Here is an 18,441-nt window from a genome sequence, read left to right on the forward strand (position 1 = left end):
TGATTATTTTAGTAGTCGATTAATCGATGAACTAGTTAGTTCGAATAATCGAGTAATCGCTTAAAGAACATGAAAAATTAAAATACCTGGGATGAGCCTCAAACGGTATAAAAAAATAAATACATGGAAAATGAATGAATTAATGAAAATGAGGATCTATGTACAACAAAAGAACAATTGGCTAACTTACATAGCAAAAGTTCGCTAGCTTAAATGCTATACAATACTTACGGTTTTTTTACAATGCTCTTGACAAATGGTTCGGACTCATATTCCAACAAAAACGGCTAACTATACCTATAGACTAAATAACGAATGCATTAAAAAACATTAGCCCAAACAAAAACTTACGTTGGTCTTAACAGGGAGCAATTATTCAGCCATGTGAAATGAGCCAGATCAGAGGGCATTGTATCCACCCTAATCAATAAAACTAAATGTAAACACTTACAAAATAAACCATTACAACGCCACTTTAATTAAACGAATACTCGAGGCAAAAAACTTAATTTGAATATTTTTTTTCTTATCGAATACTCGAGTTAATCGATTAATCGCTGCAGCACTAATGGCGATACAACGATTATCGATACATTGTTCAGGAAATCATTATTCTGCAAAGAACTAATAAACAGAAAAACAAGCTTCTCCTGTGAATTGGAAACAGTTTATCACTAGTAGACGTCCAATCCGTTTGAACGTCTATGGCCGTCAGTAGCAGCCAATGCCAGGCAATGAGTTAATTTTGGGCCATTTAAGGTGATTTAACTGTTGATTTTCAGTTACTTCCTGTTGATTTTGGGGTATTTTATGGGTCACTTCCAGTTCATTTTGTGTTACAGACCTGGGAATCACCCTAATGAATAGGCAGTGACTCAAACTCAACAGGAAATGACCTGGAAATGCCCTAAAATGAACAGCAAGTGACCTATAAATACCCTGAAACGTTCCCAGTCTAAAAGGATTGGGTGTCGAGCACCGTCAAAGCAGCCTTAGAGTTAACTGAGACACTATTATGGTTGAAGATTTTGATAGCAACTTGTTGGTTCTTTTTTTTTTTTTTTTTCTTTTTTTTTAAGACATTGACACCTATTTAAAATGATATCTCGATTCTTGCAGGAGCATATCGATAACCTTTTGGGATACAAAGTATCACGATAAATCACCATTTTGATATTTTGTCACACCCCTAGTTTAGAAGGTTAGGATAACATGACTCCCCGAGAGCTTAAAAGAGTGTATTAGCAGCTGAAGCTAGAATGTAGTCAGAATCAGTAGTCAGCACACCTGACTGCCACAGCAACAGAATTGGTTCAAACTCCAGTAGAATAAACTGAAGAAAAGGACTCGTGTACATCTGATCAGTTACACACTAGTAGATTTACAGTCGTTTGATTTAAACCTACATAGAAAATATATCTAATATAATAATACAATAAATTTTGTTCTTTTTGCAATATTTCACTGAACGTCACTTTGCTGCAAATAGAAGGTGAGTGTGAATTATTGGATGATAACGAACTAGTCTTTTTCCCTAACTGTCAGTAATTGATGATGTATTTGGCTATTAGTTTCTATTAGGATTATCTGACAGAATTGCAGGGGTGCCAATACTTTTGGCCAGCAGTGTACATAATCAATGTACCGTATTTTTCGGACTATAAGTCGCAGTTTTTTCATAGTTTGGCTGGGGGTGCAACTTATACTCAGGAGCGACTTATGTGTGAAATTGCTAACACATTATGATATCATTTTTTATGTTATTTTGGTGTTTTGGAGTGACACTGAAAGTTTGGTAAACTTGTTGGCATGTTCTTTATGCTATAGTTATCTGAATAAATCTTAATAGCTATGGCCATGTTCGCGTTCTGCCTTTAGCAATGTGTGTTCAATTGTATTATTGACTTTTTTATATTGAAATGCATGCTTTTTGCCTGGTATACAAGACTCACCGTTGTTCCAGAGATTGATTCTGGCGACCGTCCGGCGGATCAAATTCCGAGGGCGGAGCAAGCCATAGCAAACAGACAGCGGAGTGGACCAATCAGCGACGGGCAGACGTGACTTTGTTAAAGCGACAAGTAATTAGCGTGAACGGAGAATGGAGAAGTTTATTCAAAATGACTAGCGCGAGCCATGTTGACTGTTGTCAATGACTTGTTTCGATGTGTTTTGGGTAATTTAAAACTGGTTTTTACCGCGGATTGGAACATATTCTCGGCTCTCCCGTTCGCCATCTGTGTTGTTGTAGAGACGTTACTCGTTAAGAACACGTCACGCAAATAAACGAATCTGATTGGACGATTGATGTTGTACCTTGCTCGAGAGGCCGTTAATGGGCTGGGTCCCAGACTATTTCTCACAGTGTTTGAAAAATACAAGGAGAATAGTCTGGCTGTGCCAGGCAACATGCTTTTAGTTTTAGGCGCTTTCACGCCCACGTGGGGGCACACTCGCACTTGTTTACGTGAAGAAAGGCGCTCACACGCCAGAAGAAGACGGACAGCTACGAGAGCGAGTGGGCGAGAGAGAGGGAGAGAGAGAGAGACACGGCTGCGAACCTACGTTCATTGTTAATGCTTGTAAAATATCTCTACAGAGGCAACGCCTGTGTGTATCATCTTTTCTGTTGTTTTGTTTTCTCCACCCACAATCGGACACTTAGAGCCAGTTGTGTGGTAGTTTGAACGATGTGCTAATGCTAGCGAACTCATGCTAAACGTTTGTGTCATTGCTGTAATAGCACCCAATTATCATTTATTTACGTTGATGCGAACCTGTTTGGTATCAAGGACAAAATTGATTCAGCAAATTATATGGACGTCCACCATAGTCATTTTGGAGTTTAGCTCACTGTATAGCCAGAACCGAGCCGTAGCGTCCTGGTGAGGACAGTATATTTGCATTTCGTTGTTCATGCATCATGTAACATTACACTGTACACTTATTCAGCATGTTGTTCTCTATTGTATTTTATATTAAATTGTCTTTCAAGATGATATATCTGTTCTATGTGCTGGATTTTATCAAGTAAATATCCCCTCAAAATACGACTTATACGCCGATGCGACTTATATATGGTTTTTTTCTCTTCTTTGGGCATTTTATGGCTGGTGCGACTTATACTCAGGTGCGACTTGTAGTCCGAAAAATACAGTATATACATATATATATCAACAACTTTCCTACTATTCTTTGACATCATGAACGTTATTTTGTGAATTAAGTTGCTGGCTGCTCCTGATGGCAATAAATGTTAAATCCATTTGCTGCCAGCCCTCCCATTCAAAATGGATGCAATTTCTATCGCTGTCAAGGGGACTGATATGTGATCCTTCAAAGACAGTGAATGAGTAATATTTTGGTCTGTTATTCCTCACATTTTGATTTTTTTGCAATCTTATTCATTATTTGGTTATTATTATTTTTAGATATTATCTGTAGTACGGTTTTACCAAAGATGTAAATGTACTTTACGCATGTATTGTAGCAAAGTCAAATTTTGGTATTTTGCATAATACATTGTTCGACATTTTAACCTTTTTGTGTGTGTTACTTTAACATTTTTTGTCCAAACAGTGTTTAAAATGGAACTACATTCATGTGACAGATCTAAAATGGCTTGAAAATGAGTTTTGAATAGCATAAAATTTCCTTTGGGTGTCTTTTAGGGATAATACTGCATGAACCACGACAAAATTAGTCTTTGAAGTGTGTTTTTAACAGAGGAGGGGAAAAAAGGGGGTTTCTTGTATAAAACACGTTGCTGACCCAGCTGGCAGCTGTACAAAGACGGATGGGACAGAAGGGGAATCAGTTTTTGGAAGGATGCGGGTGAAAATGGATGGGGTTAGTGGCTCTCTGGTGTAATAAAAGAAATGAAAGTAGTAATAGACTCTGGGCGAATTGCATTAGGACCACACCGACTCCACACAAGCCATTCATTATGATGATGCGGCAGAGAGTGAGATTTTTTTTTTTCCACTGTGGAACCAAAAGCGTGGAGTGAAAGAAGGTTGGGTGAGAGATGGGTGGAGCACCAAGGTCTGTCAACGGCTCCTCGCTGCTGTTTCTATGGAGATCGGAGGCTTTTCAGCCAATCGATCAATGGGAGGATGCTTTTCATCAGGCAACCTTGAATTTTTGTGTGTAGGCAGCAGCTTGTTGAAAGCCTCCAATTCACTGACATTTTCAAGGGTTTTCGTCTTTTTTTTTTTTTTTTTTTGCCTGTGCTGAAATTGCCTCTAATTGGATAAGAATTTCTTTGTGTAGTCTGATTTATATTTACTACTACGTGTTCTCTAATAGAAATGGTCTGTTTTAGGTGGCAAGGGAGGAAAGAAGAAGAAGACAAAGGCCGGTTCTAAGCCCCCGAAAGTCAACGGTTCCAATTGGGCCAATGTCCCCTTACCCCCTCCCCCCATTCACCCGCTTCCTGGCACAGACATGGACCACTATCCCAATGAGCACCACGACGGGTAGGTTTAATGAGATCATATCAGTACTGGCAAAAAATGTTAGAGGTAGGATACAGGATACGGGCCTGCAAATCAAGATAATTGATCGGGCTCAGGCCGGGTCGGGCTGGGTTTTTTAGGCCCGATCTTACCTCTAAAAAATGTAACCCAAAATTTGTGTTTTGTCAAATTGACAGTTTTCGGAATACTTTTGTCCAAGAATTTCATATTTTCACCACTGCTGATATTTGTAAAGCCGTGCATCTGCAGCAAAGAGAAGCATCTATAACATTAAAAAAATAATAATGTGCATATGGCTCCAGACCCATTCCCTAATCCAGTGTTTTTCAACCGGTCTTCTTGGTCTCACACAAAAATACACACGGTCCTGAGACCAAGATTGAGCTTTTTGGCAACAAACACTCTAAGTGAGTCTGGCGTGCCACGAAAGATGCGCATGCTGAAAAGCACCTCATACCCACTGTGAAGTATGGGGGTGGGTCAGTGATGTGTGGGGCTGTTTCGCTTCCAAAGGCCCTGGAAACCTTGTTAGGGTGCATGGCATCATGAATGCTTTGAAATACCAGGACATTTTAAATCAAAATCTGTTGCCCTCTGCCCGAAAGCTGAAGATGGGTCGTCACTGGGTCTTTCAGCAAGACAATGACCCTAAACATATGGCCAAATCTACACACAAATGGTTCACCAGACGCAAAATCAAGCTCCTCCAATGGCCATCTCAGTCCCCAGACCTTGTTTTGTTGGCAAAAGGGGGTTGTACAAAGTATTAACACCAGGCTTGCTCATAATTGTGACACACATTATTTGATGTCAAATAATTTTTTCTTTATGTGGGATTCTTTTCCCCACTGAATGAATGCACTTGTCTTGAAGGTTGGATTTTCTCATTTTTTCCATTAAGGTCCCATATTATTTGAATTAAAAAAAAATATTAAAGCTAAAAAACACATCTTTTTCAGGGGTGCCAATAATTATGGAGGGCACTGTACATCATTTGATTTGCCTCGTCAAGTGTCAATATACACGAAAGTGTCCTTTCCATTTTATCCATATGGGACAATCCTCCCCGTGTTTTATTCCAACACATTGTTGAGGACAGGAAGGTGGCTGATGGCTAGAAATCCGAGCAGTTCTTGAACACGACACTAGCAGCTATCCAACAGCGCCATGGTGCCAAGCGAGCTTATATGTCATCTCCAAATGAAACACCCATCGCTTCAAAACAAGTCGATGGACTAGTTTGTTGGCCTTCATGAAAACACAGAGAGACAGGCAACTTTTTTGAGAAAAACTACAAAGTCCTCAAAGCCAGTTACCTTGCTGCTGAACTTGTTGCTAAATCCAAAAAGTCCCACACTGTGGCAGAGATATTAATATTACCTGCCTGCAAAGCCATTGTCAGCGAGATGCTTGGCCCTGAAGGCGTTAAAGACATTGGTAAAGTCCCCCTCTCTGATAATTCTGAGCTTTTCAAGTCTAACTGCTAAAAAAAAAAAAAAAAAAAAATAGAGAAGTACAGAGAGCTGTTGAATAAGATTCCCGCCAGGATATTGTGTTCATCTAAACAGACACAGGTTTCATACTGAGTAAGTAAAAAATATTGAGAAAACAATTTATAATTAAATATACTGTACAGAAAGTAATTTTGTTACATTTTTGGGTTGTGGTGTGCCGCGAGATTTTTTCCAATGTAAAAATGTGCCGTGACTCAGAAAAAGTTGAAAAACACTGCCCTAATCTATAGGACGCATTCATGAATGCAGAATAAATCCACAACTAACACATATGGTTTCAAATGAATCTATTTGCCTGATTCCACATGGGAGTCTTGATGATGGCTTGAATGTCACGAACACTGAAACATCTCTTTTGGGGTGCCTCTGTCAGGTAGCTCACATGTCCCCTTGCTCTCTGTTTCCTATCTCGGAGAGTCATCTCCTTTATTAGGTTGGGTGCCAAATGAGGGGCAATGTGTGCTGTAAATCTCTTCATGGCAGCAGATTAAAGGTGTACTATTCTACACTAGGGTGCACTGACAAATTTCTTTTATGTAAATTTTCTTCCTTCTATCATGAGTCATGAACTAGCAAATCCCATACAGTTAGGTCAGTACTTCTCAAATAGTGGGGCACGCCCTCTCAGGGGGGTGCAGAGCCATGCCGGGGGTGAAGTGTGTGACCTCGGGGAAACATATTTTCTTGCCGTATTAGAATAAAGTGTGCTTGCACACCCACTGTGGGTAGCAATGGTACTCTAATTTTCAGATTGTGCGTAGTATTTTTGAACCAAACAAGAGCACACAACAAAGAGCACTGAAGATATGAAGAGATAGACAAGGATATATAACGAAGCGTATGTAGCGTTTGGCTTTTAGCTTTGACTTTTAATACAGTAGGAGACCAGGAAAGACCAGTCTCTTGACTATGTCTAAAAATGTTTGCAGTGGACAGCGGGAAGCCAAATCAATTAAGAAGTCACTTAAAGACATTAGACCACGATCCCATTGATTGGCCGCTTGATTATTTTTAAGCAAAAACGCCAAATGTTACCAGCAATCGTCCCCTTTTGTACATCAGTAAACCAGCGAGCACTGTTAGCATACCCGGTGCAAACCCTATGCCATAGCAAAGGAGCTGATACTGCCAGCAGCAAAAACAATAACTGGCCCTTTGTCCAATAACACTTTCATTTTGTTCTATTTTTTGTTTTTTTCGCTCAAATTGTTTGGCATATTGTCGTCACAAGATAATGTTTCTAATCAATTTGAATTAATTATTATTGATTTTATTAAATTTTATTTTTCAGTATGAAATTGTCAAAAATGTACCTTGAATGTATTTTTACAGTTAGGATGTGACTTTTTTTTCCAAAAAGTATTTTCCTTTACAAACAAAACAATTTTAATAAAGTTATCCTTTATTCTAAGTTGATCTATATTACTTTTTTATATGCAGATCTTATACTTATAATAATAATAATAATTTTAGAGACATATGGTACTATTTAGAGTGGCAGAAGAGAGTTGTTGGGGGGGCGCGAAACGTTTACGTCTTCCTTGGTGGGGGGCATAATAGAAAATAATTAAGAAGCACTGAGTTAGGTAAACATGAAATTTCCCATATTTAGGTGTGTCCTCTGCATACTTTTGTTAAAGAAATTATTCTCCTGAAATTCATTTTATTTCCCGATCAGGTATGAGAGCGACGGTTGGGGTCCGCCGATGCCGGTGCAGACGTACCTCCATCAGGGCTTGGAGGATGAGCTGGAAGAAGAGGAGGAGCGTGTGCCCACCCCGCCCGTCCGGGGGGTGGCGTCTTCCCCAGCCGCCGTCTCCTTCGGACAGCAGTCCACGGCTACCCTCACCCCGTCGCCACGGGACGAGATGCAGCCCATGCTCCAGGCACATCTGGACGAGCTGACCCGAGCCTACCAAATGGACATGGCCAAGCAAACATGGTAACATAATAACAACACCGTACACTCAACTATGATTGCTTGCTTCATTCGTTTTTGTATTGTATATTGTACTAAAGTAAGCATTTAGAGCACTCGAGCGTTACTCAAGCGTTACAGCAAGTTTTTGAATAGACTAAAGTAAGCATTTACAGCACTCGAGCGTTACAGCACCAGCGAACAAGCAACATCTTACAATTTCACAATGATTGTCAACTGTCACAAACCTGTTGTAAACTTTGAAAAAGTGATATATATATATATATACTGGACTGTCTCAGAAAATTAGAATACACAATATTCTAATTTTCTGAGACAGTCCTGTACATTAATCCACCATTTAAAGCAGGGGTGTCCAAACTTTTTGCAAAGGGGACCAGATTTGGCGTGGTAAAAATGTGGGGGGCCGACCTTGGCTGACGTCCTTTACATAGAACAATATACAGGACTGTCTCAGAAAATTAGAATATTGTGTATTCTAATTTTCTGAGACAGTCCAGTATATATATATATATATATATATATATATATATATATATATATATATATATATATATATATATATATATATATATATATATATATATATATATACATGGCAGAAAACACTCAGGTGACTTGAAGTTCCGCTCTGAGACCTCCAATTTGGTCAAATTTCAAAATTGTGCTATACGCATGTGTGATACATCATTGGAAAGCTTAAAATCTTAATTTTCTGGGGGAAGAAAACATTTTTAACAGGAAGGCATTTTTGAAAAAAATAAAATAAAATTTAAACAGCAAAACCCTATTTGGAGGTGAGAGCACGCGAGAGCAGAATTACAGACGCCATGAATTTAACGAGATATTATCGCAGACTTACCTTGTTTCGATCCAAAAAGTCCATGTAGCATGTATTACCGAGTGTCAAGACACAGCTTTGAATGGCCACAGCTGGATTTTGGGGGGATTTTATGGGTGAAACATGGTCATATCACAAAGGTCGCGATGCAGAAATCGCAGACATCAAGGAGTGGTCGAGCTCTTCTTTTTCATATATTTACCCTTTCAAAAGTTTTTTTTTCCAATTTTTCTTTGTTTGGAACGATTATTTATCATCTAACATATTGGAGAAAATGAGACAGTAATGAAAAAAATACAATTAAGCGATAGTTATGAGGTAGATATCCGTGACTTTTTTACAGACGCCATTTTTTCATTGTGACATAATTTGTTTAAAAGTTTAAAATATGTGAGTGAATATTTTTTTTAAGTCTTTTTTTTTTTTTTTTTTTTTAAACGAAATATGAGACATCAATTAATGATTCTAAGCTAAAAACAACAGACATTTTGAATAATAAATATAATTAATTACCTTCGTTTTATGACTGGGTTGAAACAAAAGCGGTTGCGCGTCGTCTGTAAACGGGGGTTTTCAGGGTAAAACGGACAGTTTAGTTTGTTTATATATATATATATATATATATATATATATATGGTGGAAAACTGAAAAAGCAGTTTCTGCTGTTGCACTCCTTTTTAAAAGAAACTGCTGTATTTTAAGCCAAAACAACTGTTTTTTTGATAGAACAATATGTCTATATGCTGCCATAGCAGATTCGTGGCGCATTAAGCCCCCAAACTATTTTTAATTTGTCCGTCTTACCCTGGAAACCCCTGTTTACAGACATCGCGCAACTGCTTTTGTTTCAACCCAGCCATAAAACGAAGGTAATTATTTATATTTATTATTCAAAATGTCTGTCATTTTTAACTTAGAATCATTAATTGATGTCTCATATTTCGTTTAAAAAAAAAAAAAAAAAAAAAGACTTAAAAAAAATATTAATAAATATATATAATAAATAATTGATGTCCAATATTTTGTTTAAAAATAAAAAAACGACTTAAAAAAAATTATTCACTTGCATATTTTAAACTTTTAAGCAAATAATGTCACAATGGAAAAAAATGGTGTCTGTAAAAAAGTCACGGATATGTACCTCATAACTATCGCTTAATTGTATTTTTTTTTGTTACTGTCGCATTTTCTCCGATATATTAGATGATAAATAATCGATCCAAACAAAGAAAAATTAAAAACAACGTTTAAAAGGGTAAATATATGTAGAAAAAAAATCTCAACCACTCCTTGATGTCTGCGATTTCTGCATCGCGACCCTTGTTATATTACCATGTTTCACCCATAAAATCCCCCAAAAATCCAGCTGTGGCCATTCACAGCTGTATTTTGACACTCAGTGATACATGCTACATGGAGTTTTTGGATCAAAAGGAAGTACGCGATAATATCACATTAAAATTGTGGCGTCTTTAATTCTGCTCTCACTTGCTATCACCTCCAGTTAGGGTTTTGCTGTTTATTTATTTATTTATTTATTTATTATTTTTTTTAAAAAGGCCCTCCTGTTCAAAATTTTTCTTCCCCCAGAAAATTGTAAAATTCTCTGAAGAACACGATGCACAAATTCTCTCTGGGAGAGAAAATGCCTGCAGCAAGCGAAAAAAATGCACTCACACCATTAAATATAAACTGCTACTTCAGCCTGACATTTTAAAAAACACACAACCTGTACGTATATTTGTATGGGATTTTAAAACGCTTACTGTACGCATATTCGCCAGCGGCAGCAGGATTGATTCTTTTGCTGCTCTAACATTTACTCTCTGTGTCGCCTGTGTGTGCAGTGGAGATAAACCCATTAATCATTTCATTTTAATGGCACTCTTGCTACTGTGCTTCCAGACCCCATGTCTTCGTATTTACACACACGAACATGCAATACATTCCAGCGCTGTTGTGCTCATGCAAGTCAGATAAAGGCCATGCTTCTTTCTGAAAAGGATGAACAGATGCTGATATTCGGATATTCACTGGTAATCATGCACAGAGCGAGTGGTTATTGTCAGGAACTAGATGTCATGTTAGTTGCATTAATGACTAAGTTGGTTCGAGAGCTTTTGTGACAAAACAAGAATGTTGGTAATTACACGCCAACATCAAACACAAGCAATGTAGAGCACGACGGCCCTCCTCCGACTCTGGAACGCACACTTCTTTGCATTCCACATTAATGGGTCATCGTGTATGTTCGGTAGAATTAGCGGGATGCTTATACAGCATGATTATTCTGGTTCTTACTCGGGGTGTGACAAAATATCGAAATTGTGATATATCGTGATAGTTTGTATCCCAAAATGTTATTGATATGCTCCTGTAAAGAATTGAGGTATCGTTTTTATAAAGGTGTCAATGTTTTTTTAAATGAAATAAAATAAAAAAAAGAACCATCAAGTTGTTACCAAAATCTTCCACCATAATAGTGTCTCAGTCAGAGGCGTAGCAAGGGTCTCCGTGGGCCCCAGGCAACATGGGGCCTTCGAGCGTGTGCAAGTAAGGGGGACAGTTGGACTTGGAGCAATAGCATATTTAATAAAAGTCTAATAACGCTTCGCTCTCATAGAGCGCTTTTTAGGACACTCAAAGTGCCCCACCCCCATTGTGTTATTCATTCACTCCACACTCAGAGGATGTAAGCTTCTATTGTAACCACAGCTGCCCTGGGAAACACGCCCTACACTTGTCGCTGCAACAGTGCAGTAAAGCTGCGTGTGCTAAATCTGTTGGCCCTCTTAGGGCCCCTGTTGGCTGGCGGTGCTAGGCAATTGCCTGGTTTGCCTAATAGGATGCGACGCCTCTGGTCTCGGTTAACTAAGGCTGCCAATGACTGTGCTCGACGCCCAATCAATTTAGACTGGGAACGTTCGTTCATTCAAAACTAGAGCATTCACAGTCATTCGGTCTGATTTTCGGGGCATTAACAGGTCACTTGCTGTTCATTTTAGGGCATTTCAAGGTTATTTTCTGTTGAGTTTGAGTCACTGCCTATTCATTTGGGTGATTCCGAGGTCACTTCCTGTTCTGTAACTCAAAATAAACAGGAAGTGACCCATAAAATACCCCAAAATCAACAGGAGGTTACTGAAAATAAACAGGTAAATGACCTTAAATGGCCTAAAATTACCTTATTGCCTGGCATTGGCTGCAACTGAAGGCCAGAGACGTTAATCCGTTTGAAGTAGGGAGGGACGGCCACCCTCCCAGTTCAAACGGATTGGATGTCTACTAGTGATAAACTCATTCCAATTCACAGCAGAAGCTTGTTTTTCTGTTTATTAGTTCTTTGCAGAATAATGATTTCCTGACCAATGTATCGATAATCGTTGTATTGCCATATCGTCAGATCATTGTTATTGTGAGCTTTGTAAAGCAATTCGTATCATATCGTGAGGGACCAAGAGGTTCCCACTCATAATTCTAACATTCCTTGCTTGACAGGCACATTCAAGGGGGGGCCCTTCCGCCCCAGGCTCCGGCCCCTCCGGTGGGCTATGTGTCAAGCACAATGGTGTCCGACATGGAGACGGACCTGCCGGACGACGAAGGCGAGGAAGACGACGACGAGGAAGATGAAGGGTACGGAGCCAGGCATCCCCGTGGAATCGAGCACACGCCGGGGTCTAGCATGGACAACCTGGACAGCTCTTTGACAGGTGGGCAGATGTTTTCAACCAGTTTTTGAGGGCAGTCTTACAATATATGAATTAGTGTAACATGTGGTGCATTTACTGTAGTCTTTGCAAATGTACTATTTTTTATGGAAGGCAATCTAAATTACCCATCCTGAAGGAAGTTCCGGACAAAGTGACGACAAGCGAGCCGTCCACCCATCCACTCCACACTACGGTGTGGAGTTGAGAGCCCCGCAATTTACCATAAAGCGCAGTTCGGAAACATCCATATGGTGGAGCCTAGGTAGTTTTTTATTATTTTCATTTTACTGAAGGCTCGCTCTCCTCCAGCTACAGTCACTGGCAAAGACAAGAAAATGTGTAGCACTTGAGTGCGCCAGAGCGGGGTCAAACCATTCTCTGCTAAGACAGGGTGGGGGCGTTGTGCAAAAAAAGGGGAAAAAATATATATTTGAAGTATTGAATATGTTAAAGTTTTTATGTATATATCGAGTAGAACATAATATTTAATCAGACAATGATTTAAATAAAAAAGAAATATGTTAATGTAAAGTAGTCATTCAGGGGCCCCTATGGTCCTGAGGCCCGGGACAACATACCCAGTTGCCCCCTTGGTATGCCCTTCCGTCCCTATGCAAACTTACAGTGGGGCAAATAAGTATGTAGTCAACCACTAATTGTGCATGTTCTCCCACTTGAAAATATTAGAGAGGCCTGTAATTTTTACATGGGTAAACCTCAACCATGGGAGTCATAATGTGGGGGGGAAAAAATCACATTGTTTGATTTTTAAAGAATTTATTTGCAAATCATGGTGAAAAATAAGTATTTGGTCAATACTAAAAGTTAATCTCAATACTTTGTTATGTACCGTTTGTTGGCAAAAACGGAGGCCAAACGTTTTTTGTAACTCTTCACAAGCTTTTCACACACTGTTCCTGGTATTTTGGCCCATTCCTCCATGCAGATCTCCTCTAGAGCAGTGATGTTTTGGGGCTGTCGTTGGGCAACACGGACTTTCAACTCCCTCCACAGATTTTCTGTAGGGTTGAGATCTGGAGACTGGCTAGGCCATTCCAGGACCTTGAAATGCTTCTTACGAAGCCACTCCTTTGTTGCCCTGGCTGTGTGTTTGGAATCATTTTCATTGTCAATGCCCTTGCTGATGGAAGGAGATTTTCACTCAAAATCGCTATATACATGGCCCCATTCATTCTTTCCTTGACACAGATCAGTCGTCCCGGTTCGTTTGCATAAAAACAGGCCCAAAGCATGATGTTTCCACCCCCATGCTTCACAGTGGGTATGGTGTTCTTTGGATGCAATTCGGTATTCTTTCTCTTCCAAACACGAGAACCTGTGTTTCTACCGAAAAGTTCTATTTTGGTTTCATCTGACCATAACACATTCACTGTCCTCTTCTGGATGATCCAAATGCTCTCCAGCGAATCGCAGACGGGTCTGGACGTGTACTGGCTTCAGCAGGGGGACACGTCTGGCAGTGCAAGATTCGAATCCCTGGCGGACATAATTTTCACTAGGTCCCCCTGTGTGGTTCTGGGATTTTTGCTCACCGTTCTTGTTATCATTTTGACGCCACGGGGTGAGATCTGGCATGGAGCCCCAGATCGAGGGAGATTATCAGTGGTCTTGTATGTCTTCCATTTTCTAATAATTGCTCCCACAGTTGATTTCTTTACACCAAGCGTTTTACCTATTGCAGATTCAGTCTTCCCAGCCTGGTGCAGGTCTACAATTTTGTCTCTGGTGTCCTTCGACAGCTCTTTGGTCTTGGCCACAGTGGAGTTTGGCGTGTGACTGACTGAGGTTGTGGACAGGTGTCTTTTATACCGATAATGAGTTAAGACGGTTGCCATTAATACAGGTAATGAGTGGAGCCTCGTTAGAAGAAGTTAGACCTCTTTGACAGCCAGAAATCTTGCTTGTTTGTAGATGACCAAATACTTATTTTCCACTCTAATTTGGAAATAAATTATTTAAAAACCAAAAATGTGTTTTCCTGTTTTTTTTTTTCCACATTCTGTCTCTCATAGTTAGGGTTTACTCATGTTGACAATTACATGCCTCTCTAATCTTTTCAAGTAGGAGAACTTGCACAATTGGTGGTTGACTAAATACTTATTTGCCCCATTGTACGCCCTTGTATTTAAGGCTGCCTTTTCTTAACGTGTCAGTTTTTTAAAATTTCACAGTCTTTAATGTGTTTCAGTCTTCCTCAGTTCTTTTTTTTCCCAACATTAATGAATATGCTGCGGCGTCACGTCTCAGTTGTTTTCTCATCTCTTGTGACAGTTTCCTGATTGTTGTTGTTCATGCGGCGTGTTGCACATGGCTCTGCAATGGGTTAATTTATATAAGAACATGAACAAGCAATGTCCCTCCATCAAGTTTTTAAGCACCTCTGGCACACTCTGGGGAATTATAATTATCACCCCCCCTACCCCCCCCCCCCCCCAAAAAAAAAAAAAAAAAAAAAAAGACGATAAGAAAGTCCATGAATTTTAAACAGGCAAGTGAGAGGGAAATTAAAAGGGTGTCTGGCGCCGTGCGGCTGTATCTCATGAAGGAGATTTGAAATAAAATTCACGTGTGGCAGTATTTCCATTCCATACCATTTCCATTTTTACAACTCTCTGAAAACTTTTACTGCCATCTGTCAAGAGAGGGGAGGGTTGGGACATATGAAGGGCACGACATGGCCACTACCGCTAACACACTGACCGCCACAAAAGACCACATAAAAGAAACAACCAGCGTTTGGCCATCAAATTGGCTGGTGCGATGTAAAACGAGGGACGCCTTTCCCCTTTGACCAATTTAAGTGGAGAAAGTCTATCAGGAAATGGGTTGAAAGCAGAAGAGAAAAAAGGAGAAGCAGAAAATATCCAAAGGGAATAAAAGGTTTGGCTCGCTGCTCCGACCCGTCAGTGGCGGGTAAAGTACTTTTCCATTGCATGATGGAACAGTGGTTTTGCTTGTGCTGACACATGCTGCAACTGATGTATTTAAGGGAATATAAAGTGGCGATGGCGCCCTAATCTGCCGCATCTCGCCTGCACTGTATTACTCCGAAGACAGCACTATTTCTTCTAATCTATCTCTTCGTCGGTCACAACCCCCCCATCCTGTCGCTTGACACCCATAGCAGGGGGGGGATAAGGGGAAGATAGAAATGGTGCCAGTGGTGACGGCAGAAGATTTATAGCGGCTACTGTTCGCTGGCTGTACAAATAACAGTACGCTTCCTGTCAAGGCTCGATAGATTTGTCATTGTTTTAGACAAATACAAAATTGGTAGTTTGCATAGAGCATTGTGCAGCATATCACAAACATTGTGTGGATATACCGTATTTTTCGACTATAATTCGCAGTTTTTCTCATAGTTTGGCTGGGGGTGCGATTTATACCCAGGAGTGACTTATGTGTGAAATTATTAACACATTATTCTATCTTTTCACATGTTATTTTGGTGTTTTGGGGTGACACTGATTGTTTGGTAAACTTGTTAGCATGTTCTTTATGCTATAGTTATCTGAATAGCTATGTTACGTTAATATACCGGCCACGTTCGCATTTTGTTGGTCATGCATCATATAAGATTGCCCTTTGGCAATGTGTGTTCAATTGTATAATTGACTTTTTCATATTGAAATGCATGCTTTTAGTTTGTGGCACTTTCACGCCCACGTGTGGGCGCACTCGCACTTGTTTACGTGAAGAAGAGCGCTCACACGCCAGAAGAAGACTGACAGCTACGCAGCTCTGAGTGAATGGATGAGTTAGCGAGAGAAAAACACGGCTACAAACCTACGTTCATTGTTTATGCTTGTAAAATATCTCTACAGAGGCAACACCCGTGTATATCATCTTTTCTGTTGCTGTGGGGTATTCCACCCGCGTCCTTACACTTAAACTGATGGTTTGGTAAACGTGTTAGCATGTTCTTTATGCTATAGTTATTTGAATAACTCTTAATAGCTATGGCCACGTTCGCGTTCTGCCTTTGTCAATGTGTGTTCAATTGTATTATTGACTTTTTTATATTGAAATGCATGCTTTTAGTTTGTGGCGCTTTCACGCCCACTTGTTTACGCGAAGATGAGCGCTCACACGCCAGAAGAAGACTGACAGCTACGCAGAGTCTCTGGGCGAGGGAGAGAGAGAGAGAGAAACACTGCTGCGAACTTACGTTCATTGTTTATGCTTGTAAAATACGTATATTGTATGCACAGAGAAATATGCATTGCTCAAGAGTTACAACATAAGGTATCATTCCTCAACTAGACATACTGAGGAATATGTAAAACAGCAGAATAAAGACGAATGGGGACCAGACTTTATGTTCTTAAGAAATGTTCGTGTTCCCGCAACTGTCTGACAAATATTGAGAAGATTGGATAACTTGTACTTTTTTGAATACTTGATACATCCCCACCCCAAGCTAAGGCCATGTCTAAACGTAGCAGGGTTTTTTTTAAAAAATGAGAATTCTGCCCTATTACGTCGGGGGAAAATAATTGCGTCCACACCTGCATGTTTGTGTGGGAAAAAAAAAAAAAACTACAACCAACCGCTTTCATTCATTTTTAAGTACATTCAAAACAGTAAAATAATTATCCAAAATACCCATTATTCAATAAGAAGCACAGCAAGAGTTTGTTTTAAAAAATTTTTTTTTTTTTTTTTAAAAAGGAAGCAAAAAGATAAACTAGGCCTGCAAGCAGGACTGAACGGGCCCTCGCAGTTTGGCGCAACTCGGACGCCACGCAAACTCGGACGGTATGCAGGTCGGGGTGGTGGCAGACAGCCCCCCTCTACATCTCCCAAGTTATGACTGTTCAAAATATGTGGAGAGAGAAAATGATGACAGTCATAATCACTTTCCTTTTGCACCCTTCTGCTTTACCCAAACCTCAATAATTTTCATCAGCCATCTGAACATGTCTTAAGGCTTCCCTTACGCAGGTTTGAGGTTGATTGATTTTTTTTTTTCCCTTAGAGGAGGCGTGTGTCCCATGAAAAAGTGCATTTCCTGTTCCCACTAGGAGGCGCCTGGCACAATTGGTAATATTTCAATCCAGTCCTGTTCAGGCTGGGATACCTCACACACATGCCAGATTTAAAGAGATTGAACGTTGTATGAGGGAGTTATCAGTCATTATCCGAATTTGGCGTTTAGCCGAAAAAATGGACGACTTTGGCACCTCGCCTAGGTCAGGCCCGTGAATGGAAACACACCATTTTGATAAATTAAGATTTCATATGTCTCATGAACAGTCTTGCCAATTTTGAGGATGATCAAACTAATTCCCTCCGTGCCAAGGTCTCAAATGTGCACACTGTATATCGATAAAAATTTCACATTCAATCCAAAATACCCGATTTCCTGTTGGATTTGGAATGTGTGTGCAAGAGACTTTTTGGAGCAGTTTTGCACAAGGTTTTGACTCTCCGAATTTCATCACTCTATGTTAAAAAAACCTAAATGGAGAGGCCTTTTTGAAAAATTCAAGGGGGCGCCACTGAGCCATTTTGTTACATTTTTTCGTAACATTGCAAGATTATCGAACGTTATTCAAAGCCGCATGTATGTGCAAATTTTGGTGAGTTTTTGTGCATATTCAAGCCTCCAAATGTAAACTCCTACTGTGAACCCATGAAAATTTCCCATTCGATCCAAAATACCCGATTTCCTGTTGGATTTGGAATACGGGTGCAAGAGACTTTTTGGAGCAGTTTTGCATAAAGTATCTACTCCCCAAATTTCATTGCTCTACGTTGAAAAAACCCAATAGGAAAGGCCTTTTTTAAAACTCCTTTCTGTCGCCACTAGTCGGCACTGTAGAGTTGATGCAAATGACCCCTACAAGAACCTTCAGGGTATGACCCTCAACAAACACGGGAAGTTTGGCGCAGATATGTTGCATATCTGCCAAGTTATGACTGTTCAAAGTTT

The 18,441-nt window shown here is 39.8% G+C and overlaps 1 protein-coding gene across 9 annotated transcripts in view; it reads left to right on the plus strand.

Moving 5' to 3' along the window:
* LOC130911219 (roundabout homolog 2-like) overlaps window positions 1-18,441 on the plus strand; it is an 800,091-nt gene that overhangs the window by 758,980 nt on the left and 22,670 nt on the right. For all 9 annotated transcript variants that reach the window (XM_057829032.1, XM_057829039.1, XM_057829034.1 and 6 more), the window contains 3 exons: window positions 4,325-4,478; window positions 7,671-7,934; window positions 12,271-12,485. In XM_057829032.1, the coding sequence (XP_057685015.1) occupies window positions 4,325-4,478; window positions 7,671-7,934; window positions 12,271-12,485 (633 nt within the window). The remainder of the gene's footprint in view (window positions 1-4,324; window positions 4,479-7,670; window positions 7,935-12,270; window positions 12,486-18,441) is intronic.

This window comes from Corythoichthys intestinalis, unplaced genomic scaffold, assembly GCF_030265065.1.
Source record: "Corythoichthys intestinalis isolate RoL2023-P3 unplaced genomic scaffold, ASM3026506v1 HiC_scaffold_23, whole genome shotgun sequence".
NCBI lineage: Eukaryota > Metazoa > Chordata > Actinopteri > Syngnathiformes > Syngnathidae > Corythoichthys > Corythoichthys intestinalis.